General features: G+C 52.5%; 1 protein-coding gene and 1 long non-coding RNA gene across 4 annotated transcripts in view; one reads left to right on the forward strand and one right to left on the reverse strand.

The window, feature by feature from the left end:
- Positions 1-216: 216 nt before the first annotated feature.
- MAP2K6 (mitogen-activated protein kinase kinase 6) overlaps positions 217-27068 on the forward strand; it is a 56286-nt gene continuing 29434 nt past the window's right edge. The window contains exons 1-5 of one of the 3 annotated variants that reach the window (XM_035342282.1): positions 217-358; positions 20947-21013; positions 22166-22214; positions 24616-24729; positions 26269-26388. In XM_035342282.1, the coding sequence (XP_035198173.1) occupies positions 322-358; positions 20947-21013; positions 22166-22214; positions 24616-24729; positions 26269-26388 (387 nt within the window). In that variant the 5' untranslated portion in view covers positions 217-321. Of the gene's footprint in view, positions 359-20571; positions 20844-20946; positions 21014-22165; positions 22215-24615; positions 24730-26268; positions 26389-27068 lie in introns of those variants that run through there. The other 2 variants (XM_035342280.1, XM_035342283.1) reach the window with 2 other exon arrangements.
- LOC118175759 lies at positions 5556-7942 on the reverse strand. The gene is made up of 3 exons (XR_004755112.1): positions 7813-7942; positions 7626-7722; positions 5556-6168 (listed from the first exon to the last, which is right to left on the reverse strand). It is a non-coding gene; the product is annotated as an uncharacterized LOC118175759 (long non-coding RNA).

Raw genomic sequence — 27068 nt, forward strand, 5'->3', positions numbered from 1 at the left:
TTTTTTTTTTTTTTTTTTTTTTTTTCCTCCAGTGGCTCTCAGTTGCATTTCCTGTTTAGCGTGTGCCTTTTTGCAGCCGCACACGCACTCACACACACAGTTCCTGTACGGCAGGGCTCGCAGTTCAGCTGTGCATTGACGTTATTTGAATTCTTCTGCGGGGATTGCTGAGCCCTTTTTTTTTTTTTTTTTTTTTTGGCCTTTTGCACAGTCAGGACAGATAAAGGGTGTTGAAGAGCAGCTGCGTTTGCTGCTGGATGCGTGCATGCAAAAGGGGCACGGTGCATGAGAATTAGAGCTAATTGCAAGTGCAAAATGTAAATGAAACTTTTAAAGAAGTCCGTGGACGAGATGAAAGGTGAAACTCGAGTGGAGTTACCAGGAATTAAATATATACCTATGTTTCCATGGGAAAGTATTGTTCTTGTGCCAGGACTGAGATCATTTTCCAGCGATCTCTCCCCCCCCCCCCCCCCCGCACCCTCCCCGTTAATATTTTGCAACTTTTGGTCGGAGGCAGCGGTGTGCTTTGCAGCACCGGATCGCTGAGAGCATGCGGGGGGGGGGCTTTATTCGGCGTTTCGGAGCAGGGGCTCGGTGCTTGGGATGCAGCGGGAGGGGCAGGGCTGGGTAGGGGACAGCAGTGATTTTTTTGCCAGCAGCGTGGGAAAGGCTTGAGCTTGCTTTTTAACTCGGTGGTTATTCCGGACTCGCTCTGCCTTGTGTCCTGCAAGGGCTTGCGTGTCGTTGGGGGGGGGGGAGCTGGGGAATTGAATATTGCAAAAAATGCTGTGGGAATGCAACAGTCCCTGCAGGAGCAGGCGGAGATGTTTCAGGAGTTGCTGCTCGGGCCATTCATTGTGGAAATAGATGCACATATGTCAGCGCCTGGCCACACAGATGCAGCTCTCGGAGCTCCTCTGAACGCGTGGATTTGCTCTTGCAGCCGCCTGCTCTTGCATTTTGCAGCCGTCGCGTGGAGTGGGGAGCGGGGGGCGAGGGAATGCACGTCCCGGGGGGGACAGCAGCCCCCGGCCTGGGACTGGGGCTGGCTTTGGGCTTGTTTTGTGTTGTTTTGCTGAGACGTCTGCGAAGTCGGTGGCCATCCACTATGAGGCTTGCTGGGAGGACATAGGAAGGAGGTGCTTTCGCAGCTCTTGCCACACAGTTTTCCTTTGTAAGAAAAATGTAAAGTTGTTGTATAATTTATTCCTAATTTGGGTTTGCTGCAGTCATCTTTTCCAGCCAAGCAGAGAATTGTAAAAGTTTCCAATGGGAAGAGCCAAGGAAGTTTGATAATGCAAAATTTTGAACAAAATGATACCCGGAGCTCGCTGCTGCTCGCAGGAGGGTCCCTGCAGGACCCATGGGGGCAGGAGCTGCGTGGGGAGCGGCTGCTTGCTGGGGCTCCCTGCAAAGCCTGGGGTGGGGAAGCGTGGCCACAAGGAGCCAGGGACGGGCAGGGACCCATGGGGTGTCCCCACAGCCCACCCTGGGGGCACCACGCAGCCCCCATGCACGGCAGCACTGGCCTTGTCCGTCCTCAGTACCAGGAAAATGGGAAAACGCGAGTAGCCAACCCACAAAACATGATCCCAATGAATGGCATCATTCTTGAATCCCTTTTCCGTCCATCTCCTGCTCTGCAACGTGAGCGCTGGAGCTGGAATTCCTGGCGCGGATAACTCACCCAGCTCAGCTGTCCGGGCTCAGGTCCTGCTTGGGAAGGGGCTGCAGCTCAGGGGCTCGCACCCGAGGTATCGCTCTCCGGGATGAATTAAATGAGCCACAACCTGCATTTCGGGATCAGCTTTCACGTGTGGCAGGGGAGGTTGCTCGTCAGCTTTCTAAAATACTGCGCAGGGCTCCGGCCAGCTGCCAAGCCGCGGAGCCCTCTCCCTGCTTTGAACCGCTTCCAAAGTTGTTCTGAGAATTTGGCAGAGATTAATTTTTTTTTAGTGCTGCCTGTCGTGGGGGGGACGGTAATCGAGAGGGCTGCTCTCTGATAAGGCTTCTTCCATGCAAAGAACCTCGCCTGTGCCATGCAGAGAACGGCTTCTGCACGGCCACGGCGCTGCTGGAGGAGACAAAACTCTGCCTGGAGCGTGGAAACTGCGCTTCCCTTCGGCCCTGGCCGCTGCAGCAAGCAGAAGATGCTTTCAGCATCGTGCTTGCAATATCCAGCCTTGCCACCTGTGCTCTGATGGACCTCAAGGCCTCGTGGTTGACAAAATATGGATCAAACCCATAGGATGCGACCGGGTGCAAGCTCCCATGTCTTACTGCCTGGTCTTTTCCACTCCCAGTCGTTTTCTTGGTTGCAAAATGGTGTTTTTTAGTTGGATGGAATAGCCCGTGGAGAACAAGGCTGCCCCGAGCACCGAGGGTCCCTCAGCCCACCGCGGAGCGCGGGGCTGGGCCATGCCGGTGGCTTGGGGCTGGAATCCAGCCCATTTGGCTGTCATGACTAACAGGACATTATTCTGGAAGGGAAAAAAAAAAAGCGGAAGTCCATATTAATTACAAGCTAAGCACAGTTTGAGGCTATAAATCTGAGCTCCTGCGACAGCAGAGACGTTCGGGAGCCTTCCAAATTTGTCGTAACGGGGGAATTCTCCACCTGCGGAGCCCACAGCAGAGGAGCAACCCGCAAATACGCAAACTTCTCCGCTAAAGTAAGAGAAAGGAAGGGGCAGCACTTGCCATTAGAGCAGTAATTCGTAAATAGTTTGTGGAAGTGAGGTACGTGTAGCTACCGAGTGTTGCCGCTCATTGATCTTTCCCTCATTCTCACGATTTGTTGCTTCAAACGCAATTTTTTTGCACTCTGGCCGCAAAGGGATCCTGCACTCATGAGAACCGCGTCCCACGTGATGCTGGCAGAGCGTGTACCCTATGGACTTTGACCAAAGGCCCTGCACCTCTGCAGAATAACGCATTTTGTGCAAAGTGCTCTTTTTTTTTTTTCCAGCTAGAAATTGCCGTGGAACAAAATGCAAATCTGAAAAAAAAATCGTAAAAAAAAACAACCAACTTCCATCCCGGGTAGGTGGCAGGTTTTTGCTGGTATAAAATTAACCCGTGAGCCCTGCGAGGCTGCTGGAGGTTGTGCAACGTGCCTCGTCAGCACCAGCTCAGCGCCTCGCCACTACCGCGCTGAGCGGCGCTTGGCAAGGGGAGGCTCCGCCGCGGCACGGCCAGGGAGCTGCCAGCCTAGCAAGGCTTGGCCTAGCAGCAAATGCAACCCATTCCAGTGCAAATTGTGTGCTTTTTTATTTTTATTTCTTTAAAAGAGACCCTGCTGAGTCGCTCTCTCACCCTGTTGCACGTCCTGTCTGCCTCAGTGGTGGAGTCTGCTTGTGTTTGGAGCGGGCAGATGCACACAAAGGAGTTTAAAAGTCTCGTGCAATGCAGCGCCGGAGGAATTGAGTAGCATGGGGTGAAAGCAAAGCAGGTGGCCGGGGTGGAAAGTACTAGGCTGGAAACGATGCCTGACAGGAGCCAAATTGCTGCATGGTGCAGCTGGGCGAGGGGGAACTGAGGCACCCAGCTGAGCGCCTCCAGTCGCTGTCTTGCTTCCTGCTCCCTGCGTTGCACCGGGGAAGGGTTTGCTTGCAGTGCTGCTGGCGGTGCTGGCAATGCTCTGCTGCAGTGCTGGGGTGCCAAAACCAAATTATTTTGGGGTGCCCTGTCCCGTGTCTTGGCACCGAGGTGGTGACGTGGTCAGGGCAGCAGCTCCCCAGAGCTGAGCACGCTGCTCAGCAGGGGCAGGAAAATATATAAGCATTTATAAGCTCAGGCTGTAGAAGAAATAATAGCAATAAAAGTGACAAGTTGCAGAGGAAAAGGAGTAAAGACATGCTTTCTCCTCCCAGCTGAAAAAAGTTTGGATTTCTCACCGCCACGCTAAGTGGTGCTGGTTTGTTTGGTTTAAGTCGCCAAAAAAAGTGGATCTTCCTCTGGGGTGAATTCCCTCCCGTGACACATACGCAAGCTGCTAAGGTGAAGCAAATGATACTCAATTAAAACCACAGGCGTAATTTAGAGGGATGAGACACTTCATTCTTCCAGGAGCATTGGCATTAATGGAGCACAATTACCTTGCAAGTCACAAGGCAGGCTTGTCAGTTGTGTGCTGTGGTTGCAAATACGTAAGATGACTGCAGAGTTGTTTTTGTTTGCTTGTTTAGCTTCTTTTTTTTTTTTTTTTACACATGCATTTGGGGTCACTCGTCTATTTTCTCTTGCTGAAAAGAACTGTAACGTCATCTGTAGAAGGCTCTCAGAGAGGGATCGTATCTAAAGCGAGCTTTTAAAAGGTGGGAAATGAGGAACAGCGTAGAGTTAAATAGCACAGGAGCAGGAGCACTGTGGGTGCACTTGGAGGACAGGACCTGTTACCCCAAAGGCTGGGCACGGTGCTCCCAAACCCTTTCCAGGGTTACCTGCTGTCACCCCTGCAGCCCAGTGCTCGTCCTGCTGCCGGCTGCTCCTGCTCTGAGGCAGCCCCGTGTCCCTGCTCCCAGTGGGTGCAACGGGGTCACGGTGCGACCGTGTGGGGTCACTGGTGGCTGGAGAACCCCCAGGACTGCTCTTTTAATTTTACTCATGGCCAGAGCTATAAATAGTAGAAGTTTCATTACCTGTAGAGCTGCTTAGCTCCCTTCCTTAGGGCCTGCGTGGGACAGGTGTAAGAAATTACCATTATCAGTGGAGCAATGCTAGCACTAAAGCAGGTCGAGGACCTGGAGCTGCGCCACACCAGGTCTGAGGGGACAGAGCAGTGAAGGCCATTTGGTACAATTTCCAGACCTGCTCGTTGTGCAAAAAGTTTTCTTTTTTTTTTTTTTTTTTTTAATTTTGTCTTCCAAATCCGTGTTATTTTGCATGTTGACAAGTACAAATGGAAAAGTGTCCTCGCACAGTAACCCTGGCTCAGTAAAAAGCAATTTGGAGGGGGGAAGCCCGACACTCTTGTTTGTAGGGCTTTTTTTTTTTTGCCTCAAAGCCAAAATTAAAGCTATCCTTCCCTTCAAGCAGGAAATCCCAAACACTTGGTTGCTGTTTCAGAGAGTTCATCCCATCATTAAAGTCTCTGGGGTGCTAAAGCACTTCTGAGTCATCTCGACTTTGGAGATGTTGCAAACAGATGCTCAACATCCTTCGTCAAAGCTCCAGGCAGCCGCTCGCACATCTCGGTCTGCTGGTGCTGGCAAAGCCTTGGCTCAGCACCCCTCAGGGTCTGCACCCTGTAGCCACACACAAGGGCTGAGCACGGCGGGAGCAGCATCCGACCACGTCGGGAGAGCAGCTTGGGGTGGGAGCTGCTCGGGCTGCTCTTGCTCCCCATTAATCATCCCAGGAGCGATGGCCTTTGCTTATTAGGCTGCTGCAAAAAGCCGAGTGCAGCGAAGCCCAAGGAGCATTGTGCAAGCAGCCGGAGGCAGCAGCCTCTATAGCCGAGGCAGTTTCATATTTGTAAGACAGATTTCAGAAGAAAAAGCATTTTTTTTTTTTTTTTTTCCCTGTTCAAGCAGGAAAACTCTGCTGAGCAGAGCTGATCCAGTTTCTTGCTGTTGCTGTTTTGTTAGCCTACTTAGCTTGCAATTTTATAATCACGGCTAGATTTTCCTAGCCTGCGCCGAGCAGATCAAAAATCATTAGCAGAATTGAAGCCCAAAAAACATCCACTTCTACTGCACTCTGATGAAACCAGTGGAAAAAAACAGTAAAAGTTGCAGATGAGATGCCAAAGATAAGGCAGCAATAGAAAATGAGTACAGGAGTCAACACTTGACTGTGTCTGCAGCGAGAGGCTTTTTATGAAGGCTGAATAAGCAAAGGCTTCGGAGCTGCTTTTGAAGGAGAATCTTTCTCTAAACAAAAATATGTAATTGCACTCAATAAAACAATGCTCGCCGGTGCCAAATGGCCTCAGAGCATCATGTGCCGGCTCTGCCACGGACGTCTCAAGCAACATGTTTTTGTGCTTATTCTCCTCCTGCGGTGGGGTCCGGGCCTGACGCTTCTCGCTCACGCAATTTCACCGGGGCTCGTTTGACACTCGAGCAGCAAGTTGCTTTATGAACGTTACGGCCGCGCCGCGTTACCCTTCCTCTTACGGACGTTTATTGCTTCTCCAGTGGTTCAAGGTCAGATGGAAAATGACTCAAAAAAAATAATATAAAAAATGTCATTACTTTGGAGCTATCGGAGCGACAAAAAGTCCCCATCCGGCACAAACAGCCCTGCGCAGAGCACCAGCACCGAGCAGAAAGGGCGAGAAGGGTTCGATCAGCATCGATGGCTGGCTGTCCCCGGTCCCGATCCCTCCTGGGCTCCCAGCAGATCCCATCCCGTTTCTTCCCGAGGAACACAGGAGCCCCACGAGCAGCCCTGCGTGCCCATGCAGGTACCTGCGTGCAGGAGACGAAGCCTTCCCTGCAGAAGGGTGCACGGACGAGAAGGTCCCACCGGCAGCGGCTCCGGGCAGGGTCTGTGCAGCACCTAGCGCTGCCCTTGGCACCGGCCCCTTGCTCCCCAGGCACTTTTCCAGTGCCCACAACTGGAAGCCATTTCGAGGCACGCTTTCCAGCTTTGATTTCAACACAGCCCTTTCTTTTAGTGCTGCTTTAATCGCCTACAATTAGGGGTCTCCGGCGCTGCAGCAGCACCGAGAAGTAAAGCCAAGTTTGGCTTCGCAGGGACTGGAACTGATTTCTCCTTTCAGGCAGCTGATGCCGTGGCCTCTTGTAAAGGAGGTGCCAGGCTGTGATCGTAGCACTCCAGCACGCTACTGCCCGTGGGTTAAAGCAGATGCACGACGTTTATTGTGGCTTTATTTGAGGAGCCGAGCACCTGTAGGACCCGAGAGCAGCTGTCCCCCTTCTTCCAGTTGGATGCACCGTGAAGGAAAAAAGCAGGGACTTGACGTGCTGTCATCAGGGTGCCAAAACCCCTCTGGGCAAAACGAGGTCTTGAGTGGATTTGTTCGAGCACGGAGCCCCAGTGCTTGGCAGAAACACCTCCACTGGGCTTTGGGCAGCCCCGACGGGTCCCTGGAGGAGCGATGGGGGCACCCAGCTCCTGCACAAGCAGGATCTGAGCTGGATTTCCAAACCCCATGCGGATTTTGGAGCTGGAAGCAGGACAGGGACACCGCAACAGCTCCTATCATAAGCTGGACTGCCACTAAAATTCTTGGGATGGAGATACGGACCTCTCCTGCAGGTTTGTGCCTCTGCTCAGCGACGTGCTGGTGGTTCATGCAGAAGCTCGCTCCCAGGAGGACCTCGGTACTTAACCGTACTAATTAAATGTTTTCAGAAGCCACAAGATTGACCTTCACTGCATGCCCACAGCTTTTTCTCTTATTTAACAAGCACGGGGTTGACAGAGTAACCTATTAAAGGAGAAGAAAGGCAGCGCTCTAGATACTGTTGTTTCCCAAGCCCTTCTGGAGTGTTTTTTTTTTTTTTTTTTTGCTTTTTCAGCTCTGGGTTGGAAGCCATAATCCCCTAATAACCTACCAGCAGAAGCCAGGCCGGAGATGACGAGCGCTTAGCTCAGAGCACAAAGCCTGATAAAGCAGTTAGCACACCTAGACCCAAGGTTTCCTCACATACCTGTGCAAGAAGCCCCAGCAGCCATTGTCTACACGGGCACTTAAGTAACCAGAGAGCTGCTCTGAGTGGCGTGGAGCTGTCCTCTGGGAGATACCCTCTAGAAAAAAAAAAACGATAAAGACAATTAACAGACTGACTTCCTTACCTTTCCCAAGGACGCCCGTAATTTGCTCAATGCTAATAAAACCTTGAATGTCTCTATGGAGGACTTGAGCTCCTGGCAAGGAATCGGTTTTACAAATTAACTCGAGGAGCAGCTCAGGGCTGTGGCACGGGGGGACATCGCGCGACAGCCCCTGGCACCAGCATCTGAGCTGCAGGAAGAGCCCAAAATGACCCCCTGGCAGCTGGGGAGGGCGACACAGATGCTGCGTTCATAGATTATTGGTAGTAAATCTCTCGCTGAAGATAAGAGCACCTAAATTCACAGCGGGTCCCTTCTCGGCAGCCAGCAGGACCCGCAGGCTCGCAGCTCTTGGGATGCGGTGGCGCGGCCACCTGGGCAAGCACTTCCACCCGGCACGGCTTCAGCTTCATTCATGCCATCAGGCAGCTTCCTTTAGAGCTAACCATGTGATTTTTTTTTTATTTTTTCTTTTCCCCCTCAAAAAACATTTGGTACTTCCCCCGCATGAAATCAGAAGCTTTCTGTCAGATAAGAGGCTGGAACAGCTTCCTGCGGTCGGCGAGCATTCCTCCTCTCACTCTTCCTGTGCGTCCCTCAGAACAATGCCAGCGCTCCCAGCACCAGGGAGCGTTCACTTCGCCTCCCAGCACGGCATTTCGGGCCCATCCTGTGCAAGCATCTCCCCAGGCAGCACCTCCTTTTGCTTTCCAAAGGCCTCGCTGCTGCTGAACGCAGGCAGCGGTCTGGGAGGACGGATGGGAGACGGGTCTGGAGATTGTTTTTTTTCCCCCTTACAGTAGAAGCTGATTTTTTTTTTTTAATTATTTTTTCATACTCTGATCTTGAAACTCCTTATGCATGTGTTAAACTTGGAGCGGATGAGCCTTTTTTTTTTTTTTTTTTGCAGGAGTCAGTGGGACCGGGTGTGCTTGCAGCTGAGCGCACGCGTGAGGATTTACAAGGCTGGGGGTGTATTCTGTCCTGCCGCCAAGTGGGGTGGACATCAGGGATCTGCCTGGGTGATTTACACCACCCTCCTCTCCCTTGGTTCCTTTTTTTCCCCTTTCTGCTTGTCTGTTCTTGCAACTTAGAAAGTGGTGTCGGATTTGGGAGCGTTTATGTATATAAGTGAAACTGCAGCCTGGAACCTCGCACAGGGACCTCTGTAGAGGCTTTGACAGAAGGGCTTATAAAGGGAGGTTTGTACTTGCAGCTCCTGATTTAGAAGGCTGGGTGGAGAGATGCAGCCTAACAGGGTTTGATCCACGTGGACGTATGTGGGTAGAGAAAAATCTGCCCGGTTGTGTCAGGGACACTTGACTGGAAAAAAAAAAGGGGGGGGCAAGAAGTGCCGTCTTCTGCCACGGTGCCGTGCCATCAGGAGGCTCGTAATGCTTTCCGAAATAAAACTGCACGATAAGAGCTGCGGAAAGGCTTTTGTTCTTCGCGTACTGCTCGCTTTACTTTATTAGGTGAGGTGCAAGCAGGTGGCTGGAGGACAGGCTGCGAGTTCGTGCCCTCTGACTTCTGGCACAAACCCCTCCGAGGGAGCCCGGGAGCTGCGTTGCGTCCTGCACACCTCCGCCTGCGCTGCTCGGAGCTTCCCGAGCTTTTTGCACACTCAGACACATTGCTGAAGGAAGGCAGGGTCGAGATGTCGTGGTCATGGTTGCACGGAGCTGCTCTGGCACCGGCAGCACCCAAAGGTGCTGCAGGGTTTGCCCACGGTCACCCTTAGCCCCTCGCCCCGAGCGGTGCCCGCGCGTTTGCAGGCAGTCAGGGGAAGCGTTGGGTGCCCGGAGGCGTTGCCAGCAGAGGGAGCATGAGTGAGATCCTGCCAGCCGCGCCGTCCCGAGCTGCCGAGTATCACCGTCGATTATTTTGGTACAAGAATAAGCAAACGAGCTCTGAAGTGAAAAAAAAGAGAATAGGAAAAGAGGGCTGCCGAATGGGGGAGCGCGAAGGCAGGTGGGTGGCAATCCTGACTGCGTCGACAACCACATTTCTCTTAACCTTCACAAAATCTCCCACCACTAAAGGTTGCTCAGGGAGGGGAGGCTTGGGGCACGGTGGGTGCCCCCTGTCCCCGCAGGACAGCCCCTGAGCCACGCGGCCACCAGCTCAGTAATTCAGCTGAATTACTACACACACCTGAAAAAGACCTTGCAGGACCAGCCGTGCCAAGTGTGTTTAAAAAACCTGAAAACTAAAACTGGAGCTGGAGTGAGACCTGGAGCAAAGCGGCGTACGTGGGCTGATGGGGAGCGGACCCGTGCCGGACTTAAGGAAATTGTTTTCTGGGGGCTGTGCAGAGCAATGGGACAGTTTTGTTCCTCTGTTGAGTTTTCCAGGGTTAGGAAGAGCAGAGGTGTTTGTGGCTGGGCTGGGGGTGGTGGTTTAATGCATCCTGCTCCCACCCTGGCCATGAGGACACCCACTTTTATGCTGCATGTAAGAGGCTTGCTGCTAAACGATGGGGAGGGGGTCAGTGCCCGGGGCTGCGCGTGGTCACCCCCGGTGGGGTTTTGGGGTGAAATCTCAATCAATTAGGGGAAATGCAGGAGTGCAGCCAAGGGTTTGCAGGTGTGGGTGAGGTCACCCAGCACCCGTATGTGACTGCATGCTGCGATGCATTTTTGGAGAGCACTTTGCTGCTCGCAGCGCTCTGCCCTGCTGCTGGCCACAGCGGGAGGCGTCTGTCCACGTGTCCGTGTGTCCCCGGCGTGCTCTGCAGCACGTGCCCCCTGCTCCGCCGGCAGGTGCTCCTCGGCAGGGAGAAAAGAGAAGCGAAGGTATCAGCCCTGAAAGCAGCCGCGTCCTCCAGACCCTCCTGCACAAAAGGCCTTTTGTTCCGCGGGTGGATTCCAAGAGCTTTTCTCCAGTTTTGATTCCAGCAAACTCCCACTGGAAGTGGGTGGCCGGGGGGTTGAAAACAAAGCAGCAACTAAACCAAAAGTCCCTCGGCAAAATCCCCGCGAGGGCTGGAGGCTCTTGGCAAACAGCCTCCCCGGCCGGCAGTTCCTGTGGATTTCCTAACTGGAGATAAGCAGCGGAGCACGCGGGCTCTGCGATGGGAAGGCAGCGAAGGCAGCGGACCTTGGCAGGGGGAAGATACCAGCGTGATTTACGGCGTATCGGTGACTCGAGGGAGCGACTCCCTCTGCTGCTCCCTCCCTGGAGCTCCACGCTGTGATTGCTTGTGATAACCGGGTGAGAGGAGAGGCCCCGAGGCTCCCAGGCAGGCTCCCGATGGCCTCTGTTGCTCCCTGGGCTCTCCACCACCACCGCATCCTTCCCAGGGCAATACAAGGATGCAGCTGGGACGCGGGAAGCAAAATCCTTTTGGCCACCACTCGGACACTGTTAAGGTTTCTCCGAGCTGTTACCACTTGTGCAGCTAATCAAATCGATGGGTGGAAAAATAGTTAGGTGAAGCAAGGTGAGAAGGAGGAAGAGGTTTTGGACCCTTTGGGATTTCCGTCAGACTGCTGGAGATGGGGTGCGTGCAGGCACCAAGTCAAATCTTGCATTTTGGGTTTTTACGCGGCGTTTTTGTGCAGGCGCCTCCCCAGCCCTTGCAGGTGGGCTCAGGCTGGTGCTCACGGGCACCAGGGGGGAACAGGCCGGCCACGTGTGCTCCTGCTGCCTTGTGTCCCTGTGCAGCCTCCTCCGCCGGCTGCCAGTCTCCTGGTCCCGGGGGTGACTCAGAGCCCCGAGCACCAGGCGTGTTTTTGCCTCCGTTCGTTATTGCGGCACAGCCGAGCGCCAGGCGGGGAGGCACCCGCACACAAACAAGGCTTGTGCAACCTGCCCACGGCCACGGACGGGGTCACTGGGAACAAAACCGGAGCGTGCACGTCCTCGTGCCGGGTCCCTGCCGCCCACCACCTCCTCTCCTCTTCCCGTGGTGGGTCAGGAGGCTGCCGGAGGGCATTGTTGGAGCACCTCGTGCTTCCTCCTTGCACCCCCCTGGGCCATCCCTGCTCCGAGGAGAGCTGAGCAGGGGCAGGGCTCGTGCTGGGGGCAGCTCGGGGCAGTCAGGGTGGAAGTGCCCACCAGGAGATGTGCCCAGCTGTGCTCCTGGTGTGTCTCTCTCCTGCTCGGTGACGTTGCCACTGCCTGCACAGAGTTTGCAAGGAGCTGTGCCCTTTCCCCCAGGCCACCGAAGTTCATGCAGCTGGATGCACACGTGGGATGGGTTCAGCCAAAGTGTTGTAACCACTTTTTTTTTTTTTTTTTTTTTTTTATATATACATATATATATATGTATATTAAAGCCTCTTGTGCCCTATGCTGAAAGCCGTAGGCAAGCAAAACTCTCCTATCTCCCATCTCCTACTTGCATTGGCACCTGAGGTATGATGAATTCAGGTCTGGTTTGCATCGCGCCTGTTTTCTACAGAAAAGCAGGGCGTCAGGGGAGGACTCTGTCTTGCCTCGTCATGCCTGCAGGTCCCAGCCCAGCCCTGGCAGCGGCTCAGCAGGAAGGTCGGGGTGGCCCCGCGTTGTGCCTGGCGCTGCCTGCAGATCCCTCGCTGGTGCAGCTGGCACAGCAGTCTGTTGTCACCGCCCGATTTCCTCTGAATTGTCAGCCTCAGAAGAGAGCACGTGGCTGCTCGCTGACGGTGTGCGAGCGTGGCAGCAGGTGCTGCAGGTCTCCTTTCCTCCCACCGGGGTATTCCCGTGAGCAGACACTGCGGCGAGGTGCAAGGAAACCATCGAGGCAGAGACAGGTTGGGAAGGGAAGTCCAAGGTCCCGGCAATGGAGAGTCAGGATGGTGCTGAAGCCCGTAAAACAGCTCAGCGAGGTTGCAGCACCAGCGGTGGGGCAGGAAAGACCGTCCTAAAGCATCGCAGCCTCTCCCGTATGGCCTGGTACCGATCCAAGTGTCTCTTCCCCGCCGCACTCAGAAGGTCTGAACTCCTCTAAAATGCAGAGGTGCCCTTATCAGAGGGACCAACGGCCTCTCGTCACCAAAGCATGCTGGCAGATAAGGAGAAATTGCATCCCTCTGGTTTCTTCGTGGCCCGGATAAACGCAGCAGACTGCAGCCCGTTTGCTGGGTGCGTTAAGAGAAAAATGGGCAGAGCGGGGGAGATCAGCCCGAGTCAGGAAATTACTCTCCAAATTGAATTACCGAAACGCAGAGCTTATTGAAAGGCAGGCAAATGGGCTCTGATATTGGCGCAGTTGGCCGACGTGTCTGTATGTTTCTGCTCAGCAGGACACGCAGATTACCCTGCTGGAGCCCTCGTTGCCAGCCTTTCTGCTTCGCCTTCTTCCAGCGCTTCGCTCCCGTGCCGCTCACCGCAAACCGTCCCCTGCTGGAGGCAGGCACAAAGGGGCTGACCCGGTGGTGAATTCACCTCGCAGCAGAACCCGAGATCTTTGTCTCCATTGCTCGGCAGAGCCTGACGTCCGTCGGCGGCTGCAAATTGGGAACGCAGCAATTTTGCAGCGGGGACGAGGCCCCGAGCCACAGCTAACCCCGGCGCGAGCAGGGCACAGCCTTGCGCAACCTCCGCCGCCCGGTTCACGCGGTGCACCTCCTTGCAACAGCCCTGCTATTTTGGTGTGGGGCCTCTCCTGCGCTGGGTTCATCGCAGGTTGCGGGGCTGAGTCACGGGAGTGAGCGGAGCCTTGTGGCAAGGCGGCCCCGGGGCTGGGCGCAGTGGGATGGGACGGGGTGGCCGCTGCACTCCGGTCCCAGCGGCGCCGTGCGGTGCTAACGGTGTCCCCAGCACGGGGTCGGGGGGACAGCTGTGCCCAGCGTAAGGCATGGTGTGTCCTTCTGGGCTTCAGGAGCTTTGGGAATTAGCCCGGGAGGTGACTGCAGGATCCTGTGCTCGCTTCCAGGTTTCCAGGTGTTGCTTTTCCCGATGGGGATGCAGGGTGCAGGGCTCTCTGTCTCCGTATTTTTACTGCTCGGGCTGACTTTGGGAAGAGGGAATTAACCACTTCTGAGCTGCGTTTCTCAGGTTATCTCCTCGCCAAGGGGAATTTGGGTGATGGGCTGGCTGCGGGTGAGTCCCTGGGGTGTCTGAAGGAGCTGGACTCCCCGCTCAGTCAGAGCCAGAAAGGAGAGGCAGAGGAAAAGAGCAAGGGAAAAGGACTCGAGCATTCCCTTCAGCCTGCTGGCATTTCCAGCTTCGCTATTAGATAAGACTGATTGATTGATTGATTTTGTTTTGGAGAACAGCACAAGAGGAAAAGCAGAGGGCTGGGAGGTCAGAGGAAGCCAGGGCTGTCCCGTGGTATCTCTGAGCCATGTTTTGGGCATATACTGGTGCCGGACCTTGCCATATCCATGAGAGTCGTAAAAGCGCCCCTGCTTTTCCTGCTTCCTGTCCCAAAATGCAGTTTGTGGGAAAAAGAAAAGAATGCTTTAGTGGTGAGGCTGGCGGTGGTGATGGTGTGTCCAGACTGGGATGTGCTGAGGGCCACCAAAGGAGCTGGAAGCTCAATGGCATCAAATACGAGGAAGAGGATGGAGCTGGGATCTGGGATCCATGAGCCAGGAGCTGCTGCAGCCCCACGAGCTCGGCCCCTTTCCCCAGCAGCCCCGTGCCGAGTTGTTAAGGAAACAGATCCCAAGTTTGCCGTTTCCAAGGCGTTATTGCAAGCGGCCGCGAGGGAAGCTGCAGATGGGAGAGGTGCAGGAGCCGTCCCCGCCGGGCGCGGAGCAGCACCGCGCTCCCCATCGCTGCCTCCGGCCCGTCCAGGTGCTGCTGGAGCGATGGGGGAGCAGCCAGTGGCACTTGGCCGAGCCTGTTTATTGCCAGGGCTAAGGAGAGAGCAGCTGAATTATATTTCGAGGAGGCAAAGAAAGCACAGCATCCACTTCAGCCCTTCCCTTGGCTTTTGATTGAAACTTTAACAGCCTTTAAGAGCCTCTTGCATGCTAAATTCCTTTTTTGCAGCTCAGCGAGGGTTTGGAAAACATATTTCCAGGCCCACTTCCATGTCACTGGTGCTTACGTGAACACCTAGCTCTTGTTTTTCTCCAGAAACTGGGTCTTGGCTAAAGCCGTGCACCTACAAACCGGGGGTGGGTGCCCCTCAGCCCCTCATCCTGCCCCTGGCTCCCTGCTCCCAGCATCTCACCGTGGCTTTGTGCAGCTCCCCAGGGCTGAGCAGGGGTGTGCAGCCCACCAGCAGCCTCCCTGCCACCCGTGGAGCTGTGCCGAACCCCTAAACCCGAAAGGCATGCTCAGATCCCTACATCCCCTGTTTTGGCAGCCTGTGTGCCGTAATTTCGAGGCTGTCCTGCAGCCCACGGAGGGCTGTGGTGATGCAGGAGCTCGTGGTCACGGCTGTGGACGTGCTCCCATGGCTGGTGGGAAGGCTGGGGGGGGGGCTGCTGGCAGGTGCCCCCCTGGGAAGAACCGTCTGTGCCATTAACCCCCCGGTGCGCTCCTATGTGCCAAGCTCATATCAGCTCTGACCGCTGAATAATTGACCTTGAGTAATTTGCCAGCATAAGTCATCAACCTGGGAGATGATCTTTAATCTCTGTTAGGAAAAAAATAAAGCAGATTTGGTTCCCTTCTTTGGTCATCTCGTGGGAGACTGGTGTTAAACACGAGGTTGGGACGCATTGTTCCCGGTGCCTCCGCTCTGCCCCGGTGCCGTCAGCAGCTCTGGGACACCTTCGTGTTTATGTGCCTGTGCTGACGGGCGAAGTCCTCAGCATTTGGGTGTTTTCACTCCTGGCCTGCAAGGCTGGAAATTCTCCTTCGCAGCACTGACCCTGTCATTTTTTGGCTGGCATTGCGATACAAATAAGAGATGGCCGTTGCAGCTGAAGACCAGTTCTCTGCACGAGGCGCATTTGCAGCACATCCGGGGGCAAAAAATAGTAAAAATCTTCACTTCTGGGTTTTGCAGGAACTGTCCCAGTCCGAGGTTTTGCACCCAGCCGTGGCCACGGGTCCTTGCCCGCTGAGTGCAGTGCCAGGCGAGATGGGGTCATGCAGCCATGGGGTACCAGGTGCTCCTTTTTGGCTTGTTTGGCTTTCAGAAACTTTTGGGAACGTCAGACCCAAAATCCATAGGAAAGCCGGGAATAGTAATGAACTACTTTTATCTCAGAAAATGGGGAGAAAGAGGCATTTCCCTCCTGTGTTGTTTTACCAGCAGACTGCATGCTAAGGAGTGTTATTTGAAAGAAAGCGTTGCTACATGGCTATTAAACACGGCTTTAATAATAAATTGTGGTGAAGACAGAACTGGTTAATATCCTTTCTAGGAAATGGGAGCTTTTTGTGGCAAGGAACCATTTACTTTGGATTATATCATAAGACGTTCTTGACTGCAATGACAAGTCTGGAGACTGGGGAATGGGATTTTCCTTCAGAAGAGGAGGTTTATTTTCTGTTACAGCGTATGTGGGCAGTGAATTCCTCTGTCTTCCCTTCCTTTATTATTTTCTGTTACGTATCCTGCCGTTCTGTTGTGAAACTTTGAGGTCTCACTTTCCGATATTGGTATTTAACATCGCTCTAATTGGAAGGGGCCGGCGACATTAATTCTGCGTGCTCGGGCAGCGGTGGTGGGAAGAGGTTAACATGCCACCTGGAAGCTGTATTTTCCTCCCCTCCCTCAGGAATTGGGTTTAAGACCTTCACGGGGAAGTATTTAATGTGTTTTCATTAAGTTTTTCTTTCTCCTGCTGCAGGTTTGCTCTCGGACCTCGCTCCCACGGGCGCGGGGCGGGCGCTGGGGCAGGGGGCTCGCTCTGCACCCCCCGGAGCAGCACCGAGGGCTCCCAAAGGGGGCGAGGGCAGCTTTTAGCAAGTGTTTTGCAAAAGAAGCTGGATGTAAGTTAGTGCTTAGCATCGCAGAGAGCCCGGATGTTTTGCTGAATCAGAACTCGGGGCTGGGAGGTCTCTGTGCCCTGCTCAAAACCAGTTTATTATTATTATTTTTTTTGTCACATTTATTCTTAAAACCTGGCTTTTGAGTCAAGTGTTTGTGAAAGTCTCCGCGTGGAAAATTGCAGGGAAGAGCTTTCAAATGAGCTTTAGCACGCAGGCTCGGAGACCAGCCAGCCACCCGGGGCTGTTTACACCGCACACGGCTCCCGATTTCTGGGTGCTGGGGGGCAGACGTGGGATCCCAGCTGCCCGTCAGCCCGGACCACGAACCTTCTGCAGATGGAGCCGTGTTTAGGCTTCATGCTTTGTACAATGCCTCGCTGGGGCTTTCCACACTGCAGATCTCAGGGAGAGGCAGCGAACCACCTGCACCCATGCTCAGGAACAGCTGGTTTATGCCTTGTGCCAATATTTTGGGGCCTGAGGCACCCGGGCTGCAGCTGGATGGCTGGTGTCCCCACAGGCTTAAGTGCTTCAGCCTTCCTCTGAGTCGGGGACTTCCTCAGTCACCTGCTTCTAGCAGATGTGCAGTCTCCAAGAGCTCAGTTTCTCTGTTAGACACGGCTGAAGTCAGCCAGTGGGTTTACACTTAACCACGAGGGACGCAGACAGTCGGATAAATACACGTGCGGTGATTTTCTTCAGGAAACAAAGCTAAATATAAAAATGATTCACAAAAACGCTATGAAAACCACCATCCTTCTAAGTGGATGGAGCAGGTAACATCCAATTGTGTGCTGTTAAGCTGCCTCCACGCTTTGAGCTCCTGCAGGATGCCTTTCTGCAGACTGCCGTTCCGCACGGCGTCGTCTTTCGAAAGCGACGTCTGCTGTGAAGTGGAGGCTGTTATTTTGACAGCGAGATGCTTGCTTGGCAGCTGTTGTTGCAGAGTACTGATCCTGGAACGAACATTTTTCATTTCTTTTAAAAAAAGAGCCCTGCCTCTGGGGACTAACTCCCCCAAGCATGCGTGACCTGGATGCTGCCCCTGGCACGGGCGCTGGAGCCACGCGGCCGCGGGTGCGCTGGGTACCCGGTGCTGCTGCCCATCCGTGGGTCCCTTGCTGTGACTTTCCCACGTGTTGTTTGTTCGGGAGCAGGTCTCGCCTAGGCTACACTGCTTGCTTGCACCCTCCCCGATGTGTGTGCTCAGAGGGATCGGGGTTCGTTTAAATAGGATTTTTTTTTATTTTCTTTTGGAAACCCGCACACAAGGAGCGGCTTGGGCACCGGGTGTTTTATTCACATCCCCACTGCTCCCCCGCCGGGGTCCCTCCCTGTCTTTGCAGGACGTTTTATTTAGTAGGGTTTGTGTCTTGGAGCAGCTGCAGAGCCTCAGATGAGATCCCCCATGCAGCTGGGAGCTGGGCAAGGGGGGAGCCCGCTTCATGCTCGGGATGGCTGATGCTTTGTAGCCAGGGTGGCTAATGCTTATTGCTCAAATGCTCAGGATGGCTAATGCTACCTGGCTTTGTGGCCAGGATGGCTGATGCTACCCGTGAGGCACTTGCAGCCCCCAACCCCAGGAGACTCGGAGTTATGACCAGTTTGCATCCCTCAAAACAAAAGGAGCTGAGACCCTTTGATCTGGAGGACAGGCATGAAAATGCCTACTCAAAGCCTGACATGCATTACACGAGCAGCAGGGGGGTAGCAGTGTGGAGGTGACCCATCATACCCTGGCATGGGGAGTTGGTCTGCAGGAGGTGCAGGTGCTGTGGGTGCATCCCCCCGTGGTGATTCCCACTCGCATCCTTCTCCATGCTCTCCAGAGCCGTGTGTGCTCCGTACTGCCTCTGTTGCTTTCTTCTGTCTTGAAAAGAAAACCCCAAAGAACGTTAAACTGCGTCTGTGTCTTGGCAGCTCGAATATGCGAGCAGATTGTGCTTCAAAAAAATGGCAAAGTTTCAAAATATTGTATTCTGTGAAGAAGAGACAAGGAAAATAAACTCCCCAAAGTGCAGATTTTATTTCACCAGGAGGCGGAAGGCTTTTAATATTTATTTGGGTTTGGCTTTTTGCTACCTAGTTCTTCTGCTGACACCACTTGTGAACCATGGGAAGATTAAATACTTCATAACCTATCCAGGTTCGCGTTCAAGGCAGGTTCATTTCCAGTTGGTTCCTTTACACCCTCCCAGAGCTTTCAGGTTCCTGAGGTGCAGGTACAGCACCTGGGACTGTGCAAGCAAATCCACAAAGGAAAAAAATAGAATGGAAAAAAAAGAGTAAATATCTGCTTGTTTCTCTTCTATTTTGGTGGTTGCGTGCGTGTTATTGCAGCAGTGTGGCTGGACGGATGCTTGCTGTGCAGAAGTAGCAGCGTGCCAAGGGATGGCTGATGAGTCTTAGTAGGAAAAGTTCAGCTCTAGAGTTAAAGAGGCAGGTCCTGCCTCCCTGGGCAGTTCAGCGAATTTCTGTCTTCGTTCCCATGTGCAAAATAGGGATGAAAATGCAGATTTTCACATGCCCGTGATTGCCTTGTTTGCCTAAACCGCGAGGGGATGCGGGTGGGTTTTTGGAGGCAGAGAGGTCATGGGGACGGCAGACTTAGAGGCCGCCAGGGAAATGGGGTTGTTTGCTCGCGCTGCAAGACCTGTGTTTTGGAGATTCTTTTTTTAGCTAAAAGATGACAACATCGAGAACACCGCTACCGATTTAGCATCCGGTTGGATACAAAATGCACTTGAGGCAGTTTGGGCAAGAATTGGTACAGCAGGGGCTGCTTCTCAGCTGGGCCTTCTGGAGACCTCTGTGCAAGAAAAGTAGGAAAAGGGTCAAAGAACAGCTCCGCTAGCTGCAGAAATTCCTGCACTTGTTTTTACAGTTATTTGTACTTCCTTACAGACCAGCTTCTACCTCTTGGAAAATCTGAGAGCTGTTCCTCATGCTTCTGAGTGGCCCCACTTCTTTTATTTTGCCTCTTCTGCGTTAGACTGGAAGCTCTTTGGAGCAGAGAACTGGCTTTTTTTTTGTTGTTGTTTTGTTTTGTTTTTGTTTGTGTTTTTTTTGCCTTGTAAGTTTGCAGCTCTGCAGATTTCTAATGACAATAGCGAACGTGCACAGCGGTTTCCAGTAAATGCTTTTCCCACGAGGTGTCATCAGCTGGGCTGTAGCAGCCTGTCCCATCCTGGAATTGCTCTTTGCCAAACGGAGCGAGCACGATCTTGTCTTTTGGAGCAAATGTTAAAAAAAAAAAAAAGAAAAGGAAAAAAAAAAAAGAAGTTGGCAATCTGAATTGACTAATTGCTTCAGAAAGGTCATTTTCAGTTCTGGGTGCTTGCGCTTTGATCTAGCACCCCTCTGGCACTGGGATGTGCAGACATCTATCGACCAGGGTTTGTGTCAAGGGGAAGAACAAACCCAAACTTGTATAGGTGAAGTTTGAAGGAGAGCGTTGGGAATAAAGGGTAGAGCTCAGGCTTAAAAGAAAGACAGTAATTGATATAAATTGTTAGGCTGAAAATGTTTAAAGCCTAAATTAGATGCCTGTGCCTTTTTTTGGGGACCAGGGATTTTATTACACGCTCAACCAGCCAGATGTTTACCTTGGGGTTTTGGTGACATGACTTATGTTTTCAGGTTATTTTACCCATGAATCCAAAACCCCGTGCTGAAATGTGGCTGTATATGTTTAGTCATAAAAAGGTTCTTGTATTTCTCTAGTCTGCCTGGCTCTTACATCTGCCGGCTTGGACCCCCTTTACAGGAGAGCCTGCATTTGAACTGCTTCAGAGCTTGAGCTGCATCCAGCTCAGCAAGGCTTGGCTGGTCAGTGTGAACAGAAACAAACGGCTTTGAAGCCTGCAGACTTCATTCTGCTGTGTTTTTTGCTGGGTTTGTACAACTTAAATGGCCAGGAGGTGAAACGTCAGTTTAAACAGAATCAGAATCTAGTTTGGGATTTTTGGATCCAATCTGAAAAGGATTTTTAACCCTGCCAGGGTTTGCAGTAATGTATCTGGAATGGTTAAAATCTGTCTAAGAAACATTTTAAGGGATCCTCCATGGGAAGGGCTGACGAAGGAGAAATACCTTTATTTTTGCATTTTCACATGGCCTTTTCACATGCTAGGACTCTTGCCTGTTTTCTGTACCAAGTCGGCAGCCAGGCCTCGCAGATCTAAATGAAGCATTACTGAACAAAGGCACTTTATGTTTTGAACTCTGTGCCCTGAGTCTACACCACCAGCCTGGCCTGGCATTTATGTTAAGTAAGGTCAACAAATATAGACAAGCCGTATTTTGCAAATTAAAACCAAAAAAAAAAAAAAAAAAAAGGCCTTTCTTTAATTCTGCCCCTTTCTTGTTTCACAGGCAAGAAGAGAAACCCTGGGCTGAAAATTCCTAAAGAAGCATTTGAGCAACCACAGACAAGCTCCACGTAAGTCGCCAAACACTGAGGGAAAATAAAAAGAAAACCACGAGCCCCGGCTGCCTTCCAGTGCCTGCGCTGCTGGGGCCGGGCCGGTCACAGCCAACACCCGGGGCTCGTCCTTGCAGGGCAGGATAACGGGAACCCTTCTTGAGGAAAACACCTAGGTTCATTTTGGCACCATTGGGCAGGATCAGAGTTGACAGCCCTTGTATTTCTTGCCCAGCTGCACCTCAGGGGTCTCTGTCCGTCACGCTCTACCTGTGGTCCATGCCTTTGCTGCTTTGTGATGTGCCCAGGAAAAGGAAAAAAAAACACTGGGTGGGCACCTGGTTTTAACCCACGTGGCACTTCTGCCACCCAGATTGAGTCAGAGAAGAAGTTGGTCAAAGCAAAAAAAAGGAAAAAAAGTTGTTCTCCTCCCTCCCTCCTGCCCCCCACAGCCCCAGCTCCATCCTGCTGCCCCCGGGTGCTCCGGAGCAGCAGCTGTTGGGAGCACACCATGCTGATGCCCAGGTCTCCCTTTTGGGGTTTATTGGGGCAGGTCAGCGACCCCATGCCTTGTGTGCAGCAGAAGAAGGTGGTACGGGCAAAGTTTTTGGTAAAAACAACCAATTCTGTAGTGCTGGAAATGAGGGGCTCCCTGAGAGCCCCATCCCTGGGCAGCCCCGAGCTGACACCTTCCCTGCCCAAGGAGAAGGAGAGGGATGTGGTGACAGGCTGAGCCCTCCCCATCTTGTCTTAGCTATTTCTGGAAAGGATTAACAGAAACCAGGTTTTGCTTTTGACCTTCATGCCCACTTAGTCCATATTTCATACAGGCTGACAGAGATTTGGTGCTTGTCACCTCGCTTGCCTTGCCCAAGACCAGGCTGCTGAAGGAACAGATCTCTGGGTTCCTGCACAGGGGTTTGGATGTGAGAAATGCAAGCTCCAGCAGCTCCCTTCCTGACCCCTTTTGGGGGTGACTTTGTGCATCTTGGTATATTTATTGATCCTGCAAAGCTAGGAGACCATTAGGCTGTAAGGGCTGCCAGCTTGCTGGTTTAAGGGGATGGATGGGGGTCCTTGGGGGTTGTAAATACTTTTTGAGGGCAAAATTGACCTTTCAAGGAACATTTAAAGGAACATTTCACATCTCTTCCCTCTTCTCTCCTGCAGGCCACCCAGGGATCTAGACTCCAAAGCCTGCATCTCTATTGGTGAGGAGGTAAGACTGGGAGTGACGATGAGAAGAAGACCTTTGGGGCCAGGTGCCCGTCCTGGGCGGGCTGCTTCTCCACGCAGGCTGCTCTTGGGATTGCTTCCTTCTTAATTGCAGCCAAAACTGGGAAGGTTGACAAACACCAGCTATTTAAAAAGCGTGGCCCATTTTGCAAGAAACTGGGGGGTAGATGCTGGACGCATGGAAGCTGAGAAGAACTAGGCTGGGATTTTGCTCCTCTGGGTTTGCGCGAGCCCCGCGAGCCACCTCCAGCCCTGGAGAGCCAACAGCTGGCTGCTGGTGGTGCTTCTCCAGCAAGGGCTGTCCCCAGAGCACCGGTGTGCAGCTGGCTGTGACCTGCTGCTTGTCCCCACCCTCTCCAGTGTGCCCCCAGGGGCTTGCCCTTTGCTTCCCATCACACCGGGGGCTCCTTCAAGTGTTCCACTTCGGAGATCCCTGCCCTGCCTGAGGTGCAACTAATCCCCTGGAAATATCCGTTACAAAGCGAGGGGATTACTAGCATGAGATTTTGCTCTCCTTTGCAGTTGCTCTGCTGATTTAAAGCCTTCATCCAAAGTATTTCCCTTCGCTAATACTGAAGGCCTTCTCAAGAGCCTGACTCAGGGTAGATCTTCCTGTCCTGGAAGCAAATCCTTCTGACAGCATGGAAACCGGTCCACCTGATGCTATAAAAACATAGCAGGAAAAAAACAAAACCGAGGGCAGCTATTTTGATAGGAGAAAACGGCACAGCAGCATTCATAAAAAGCACTTTAAAGCTGGGTAATAAATTTATTAGGTGCAAAAGATAGGCCTCGGTGTCAGCAAGCTAATTTATGAAGTGAAATACTAATGCAGTGGCGTTTTATGCTGTCTATCTTTGGATGCCTTTCTTTCATTTGGGATTTTGTATTTTCCCTGGCATGGAGCAGGGGCTGGAAGGTGGAAAGAGTGCGAGATGCCTCTGGAGCAAAATGGTGCAGCACCAAGGCAAAGCAACTGCCTGCTGCTAGAGCAAATCCAAGAAAATCATTTCTCCCCTGCAGTCCCAGGGGTGAGGAGAGCCCAGGTGCTCCAAAACAGCTCCAAAACGGCTCTGTGCACGGAGGCAGAGAGCCCACGTTGGACAGTGCAGAGAGGCACTGTTGTAAAACACAGAGCTTGGTCTTTTTTATGGATGTGGCTATCTTGGAGAGCCTGATGTGTCAGGGCTTGAATGTCCTGTGGGCCCATTGCTTACTTGTCCAGCCAAGTTCCTTTAGGATGCGCCCCCCTCTTTCAACTTCCCTATCCTCACCCCAGTCCCTGGAGAACGCCACTTTCCCCTTCTCCCTTTAAACTTTGCTGCTAATTTTATGGGTTGCCCTGAGAGAGTCGAAGTGCCTCCTTGGAGAGGGTCCCGCGGAACAGTAGCAGCAGTGTTGGAGATGCTTAAATCATGCAAAAAATGTTCGTGAGGGCTCCTTTAGCAGGCAGCGGAGCCTGAGGGCACAGTAACGCAGTGTATGGCCCCCGTGTGCTGCAGTCCCCCCGGCCGGCACGGGCCAGGCTGCAGGATTTTTCTGCTGTGCAGGCAAAAAAAAAATGAGGTGGGATTATGTGCCGTGAATCAGTTCATTATAAGCTGCTTCTTTCTGGAGGATGATTGACTGATGTGGTTGCGCGTTCAGCAAACAGAATGGCCGGTTTTAGTAGCAAAGGCATGTTTTAAAGATCCAAAAATAATAATAAGCAAAAAATAGAGCTGCTGCACAATATCGCGGCATGAAGGGAGAAGGGGCAGGTTAAAATGCAGGGCTGCAAACAAAGTAATCCTTTGTGTAAGGCCAGCAGAAAGAGATCTCCAGTGCTAGACAAAATAAATCCTCCATGGCTTAAAAATGGGGCGCACTCGGTATTTGGCTGATCTGCAGGGACGCAGAAATAAGATTTTATGGGCCTTAAAAATATTTGGAGATGCTTCCGTGATTGTTTGGGGGAGGAGAAGGATGAAAGGAAACAAACAAAAAAAAAGAAGGAAGGGAAACTGAAGGTGATTCCCAGGCGAGAAGCTGCTGGGGCGCTCTCCATCCCCTCTCATGGTGAGGCTGAAGGGTGTCTGGGTGTGGGTGGCTGCAGCACCCTGCCGAGAAGCACCCTCCCTGCACCCACCCTGCTCAGAGTGCTGTCCTTGCAGGCTCCCTGCTCATGTACCAGGCCTTTTTGTAGCTCTACTAATTATTTCAGAGTAGTTAATCCTCCCGACAGCCCCTGAGGGCCGTGGGTTTGTTTCCAGCCTCATGCAGCAGGCAGGGAGGGGCTTGCAGGGGGATGAATTCACGTGCTCAATGGGGTTGGATGTGGGTTAGATTTGGGGTGTGTTTTGCTCCTTGCATCTGCCTTCTCGCTGACGGGTTCCTCCCCGCAGAACTTTGAGGTGAAAGCCGATGACCTGGAGCCCATCTCCGAGCTGGGACGAGGTGCGTACGGGGTGGTGGAGAAGATGCGGCACATGCCTAGCGGGCAGATCATGGCAGTGAAGGTAGAGTGAGCCTCCCGAGCTGCTTTCTGTGTGTTCGTTGTGTGTGGATGCCCTCTGCGCCCTCGTCCCTGCGCATCTCTTATCTTGCTTCTTCTGACGCATGCCTTTACTGGGATCCACTTCTTTCCAGGTGGAATCCTCTTTCTACACAGGGGCAAGGAATGCCGAGGTGGATTTGGGCCCTGTTGAACAAAGGGATGTGTTCAAGAAGTGGGATGCTCAGTGTGTTTCCTGCATCGTGTTGTATGCAAACATATTGTTCATCTATGTCTGCAACGTGCCTGGTTTTGCTAGGATTTTAGAGGCTATGTGCCATCATTTTTTAAACATGCATATTTTCTCTAGCATGGATATACCCTCAGTTCAGTGCTCTGCACAGTAACTGTGATTTCAAAGAGGACTGTACTGTAAATTCAATTGCATAAGATCTTTTTCTTCAACTGGGACTTTTTAAATCTCTTTGGAACACAGATTTTTTTTTTCTTTCCCATTTTGTCTGCTGCAGTGGGGTCTTGATTCATGACAGGTTGGTAGATGCTATTATGAAAAGTTTTCAAAACAGCAGCTTTGACTCATAAGCTTGCAGCTTAAGGAAATAGTCATGGGAAAATTTGTACCTTGGGAAAGGCCAATTTTTACAGGGCTGAATTTTAGCTCAAATTTCCTTTCAGAATAAGAAAAAGGCAAAAAAAAAGATGCAGAGCTGGAAGCCAAGAGCAAACTGAAGGGAAATTCTTAGCTCCTCTGTTATGGCTGGATCTTTCTGTGGGTGCTGGGATGTGTCTCAGGGCCTCCACGTTCTGTATTTTGTCTTCTTGTTCGCCAAACTGCAAAAGACCTCTCTGAGTATGATGTGAAGGGGGTGCAGCAGGCACATTCGGGCTTTTACTTGCATCTGCAATGCTGAACGGTGTAACTCCATCGCTTACTGACCTTGGGTGTCTTTGGCCAAAGAGCCTGGGTATGTGTGTGCCCCATATTGAGTTGTGCTGTGCCTGTTTGTTGGGCTTCCCAGCTGAGGGGCTGCAGGTATGTCACATAAATGACATCTCTTCCCTGGGAGACTGGGAAACGTCCTCTTTCCAAAGTCATGAGCTGCACATGGCATTGGGCTGCTGGGATGGAGCCTTCTCTCTTGACCAAAGCTGCTGATGTGCATAGATGTATGCTGCAGCTCCAGGAGCCGTGGGTTCCCACCAGCCTAGGATTTGTTTCCCAGCTCCTTTCTGCTCTCCCAAGCCACAGCGACTTCTGGCTGTTGTAAAAAAAGCAGCATTTGCCAAGCAAAATCCCCTGCAGTTTGGGCTGAGGTCAGAAGACCTCCTCATCCACCACTGCCTTCTGTGGCACTGGGGTGCCTGTGCTTGGGATGTGGCCATGACAAACGGGTGATAAAGGGTAACTCAGGAGGTGTGAAAAAAGATACAGGCACGACGTCAGGACATGCTGGGCAGCACGGCACCGCTGCGGTGGGTCCCTGCAGCAGCAGTGTGCCGACAGCTGTGCTGACAGCCAATGCTAAACTGCTTTGTGTTCCAGCGCATCCGAGCCACGGTGAACAGCCAGGAGCAGAAGAGGTTACTGATGGATCTGGATATCTCCATGAGGACGGTAGATTGCCCCTTCACCGTCACCTTTTACGGGGCACTTTTCCGAGAGGTACGGCATCCCGGAGACTGGCTGCGCGCCCCTGGGGGGCTGGATCTTCTCCCAGGCTCTGAATTCCCCGGCCTCCCTCTGAATCCAAGAGTTTAATCTAGATATAAGACAAGGTAGAATTCAAATTTGCTCAATCCTGGTCTAAGGGGCTGTCATGTGCAGTTATTTTGTGGTGAGCGAGGAGTGGCGTGCTGCCAGGTGAGGAAGAGCTGAGAGCATCCGAGCCCCTGTGCTGGGATGCTGGGGCTTGGAGGCTGGGGATGGAGGTGGCTGGGTGCCGAGGACACCAACTCACAGCCTGGTCCGTTTGTGTTAATATTGTCCTGACTTGCGATGAGAAAGCCACACGGAGGAAAAATGTGGAAAGCTCCGGAGAGGAAGATTTACTGAAGAGGTTTAAGCACAGCCCTGCAGGGCTGAACTTTTCCTGGCTGAGCGGTTGCTGAGGGACCTGAGCATGTAGGAACCTCAGTCCTGATAACTTTCAGGGCTCCTAAATCACCGGGACTCTGCTTTGGGATAAGACAGCAGAAAATGCACTCTAAATGATAGGGAAGGTGGACAGCACTTAATTCCAGCTGGGGAGGAGGGAAAGAGAAAGCCCAGTAGAGTTTTGCTGAATAACTTTTACAAGACAGGGAAGGAGCAAACAGGCCAGCAAAGGGCAAGTGCCAAAGCAG

Source organism: Oxyura jamaicensis, chromosome 18 (assembly GCF_011077185.1).
Source record: "Oxyura jamaicensis isolate SHBP4307 breed ruddy duck chromosome 18, BPBGC_Ojam_1.0, whole genome shotgun sequence".
Classification (NCBI taxonomy): domain Eukaryota; kingdom Metazoa; phylum Chordata; class Aves; order Anseriformes; family Anatidae; genus Oxyura; species Oxyura jamaicensis.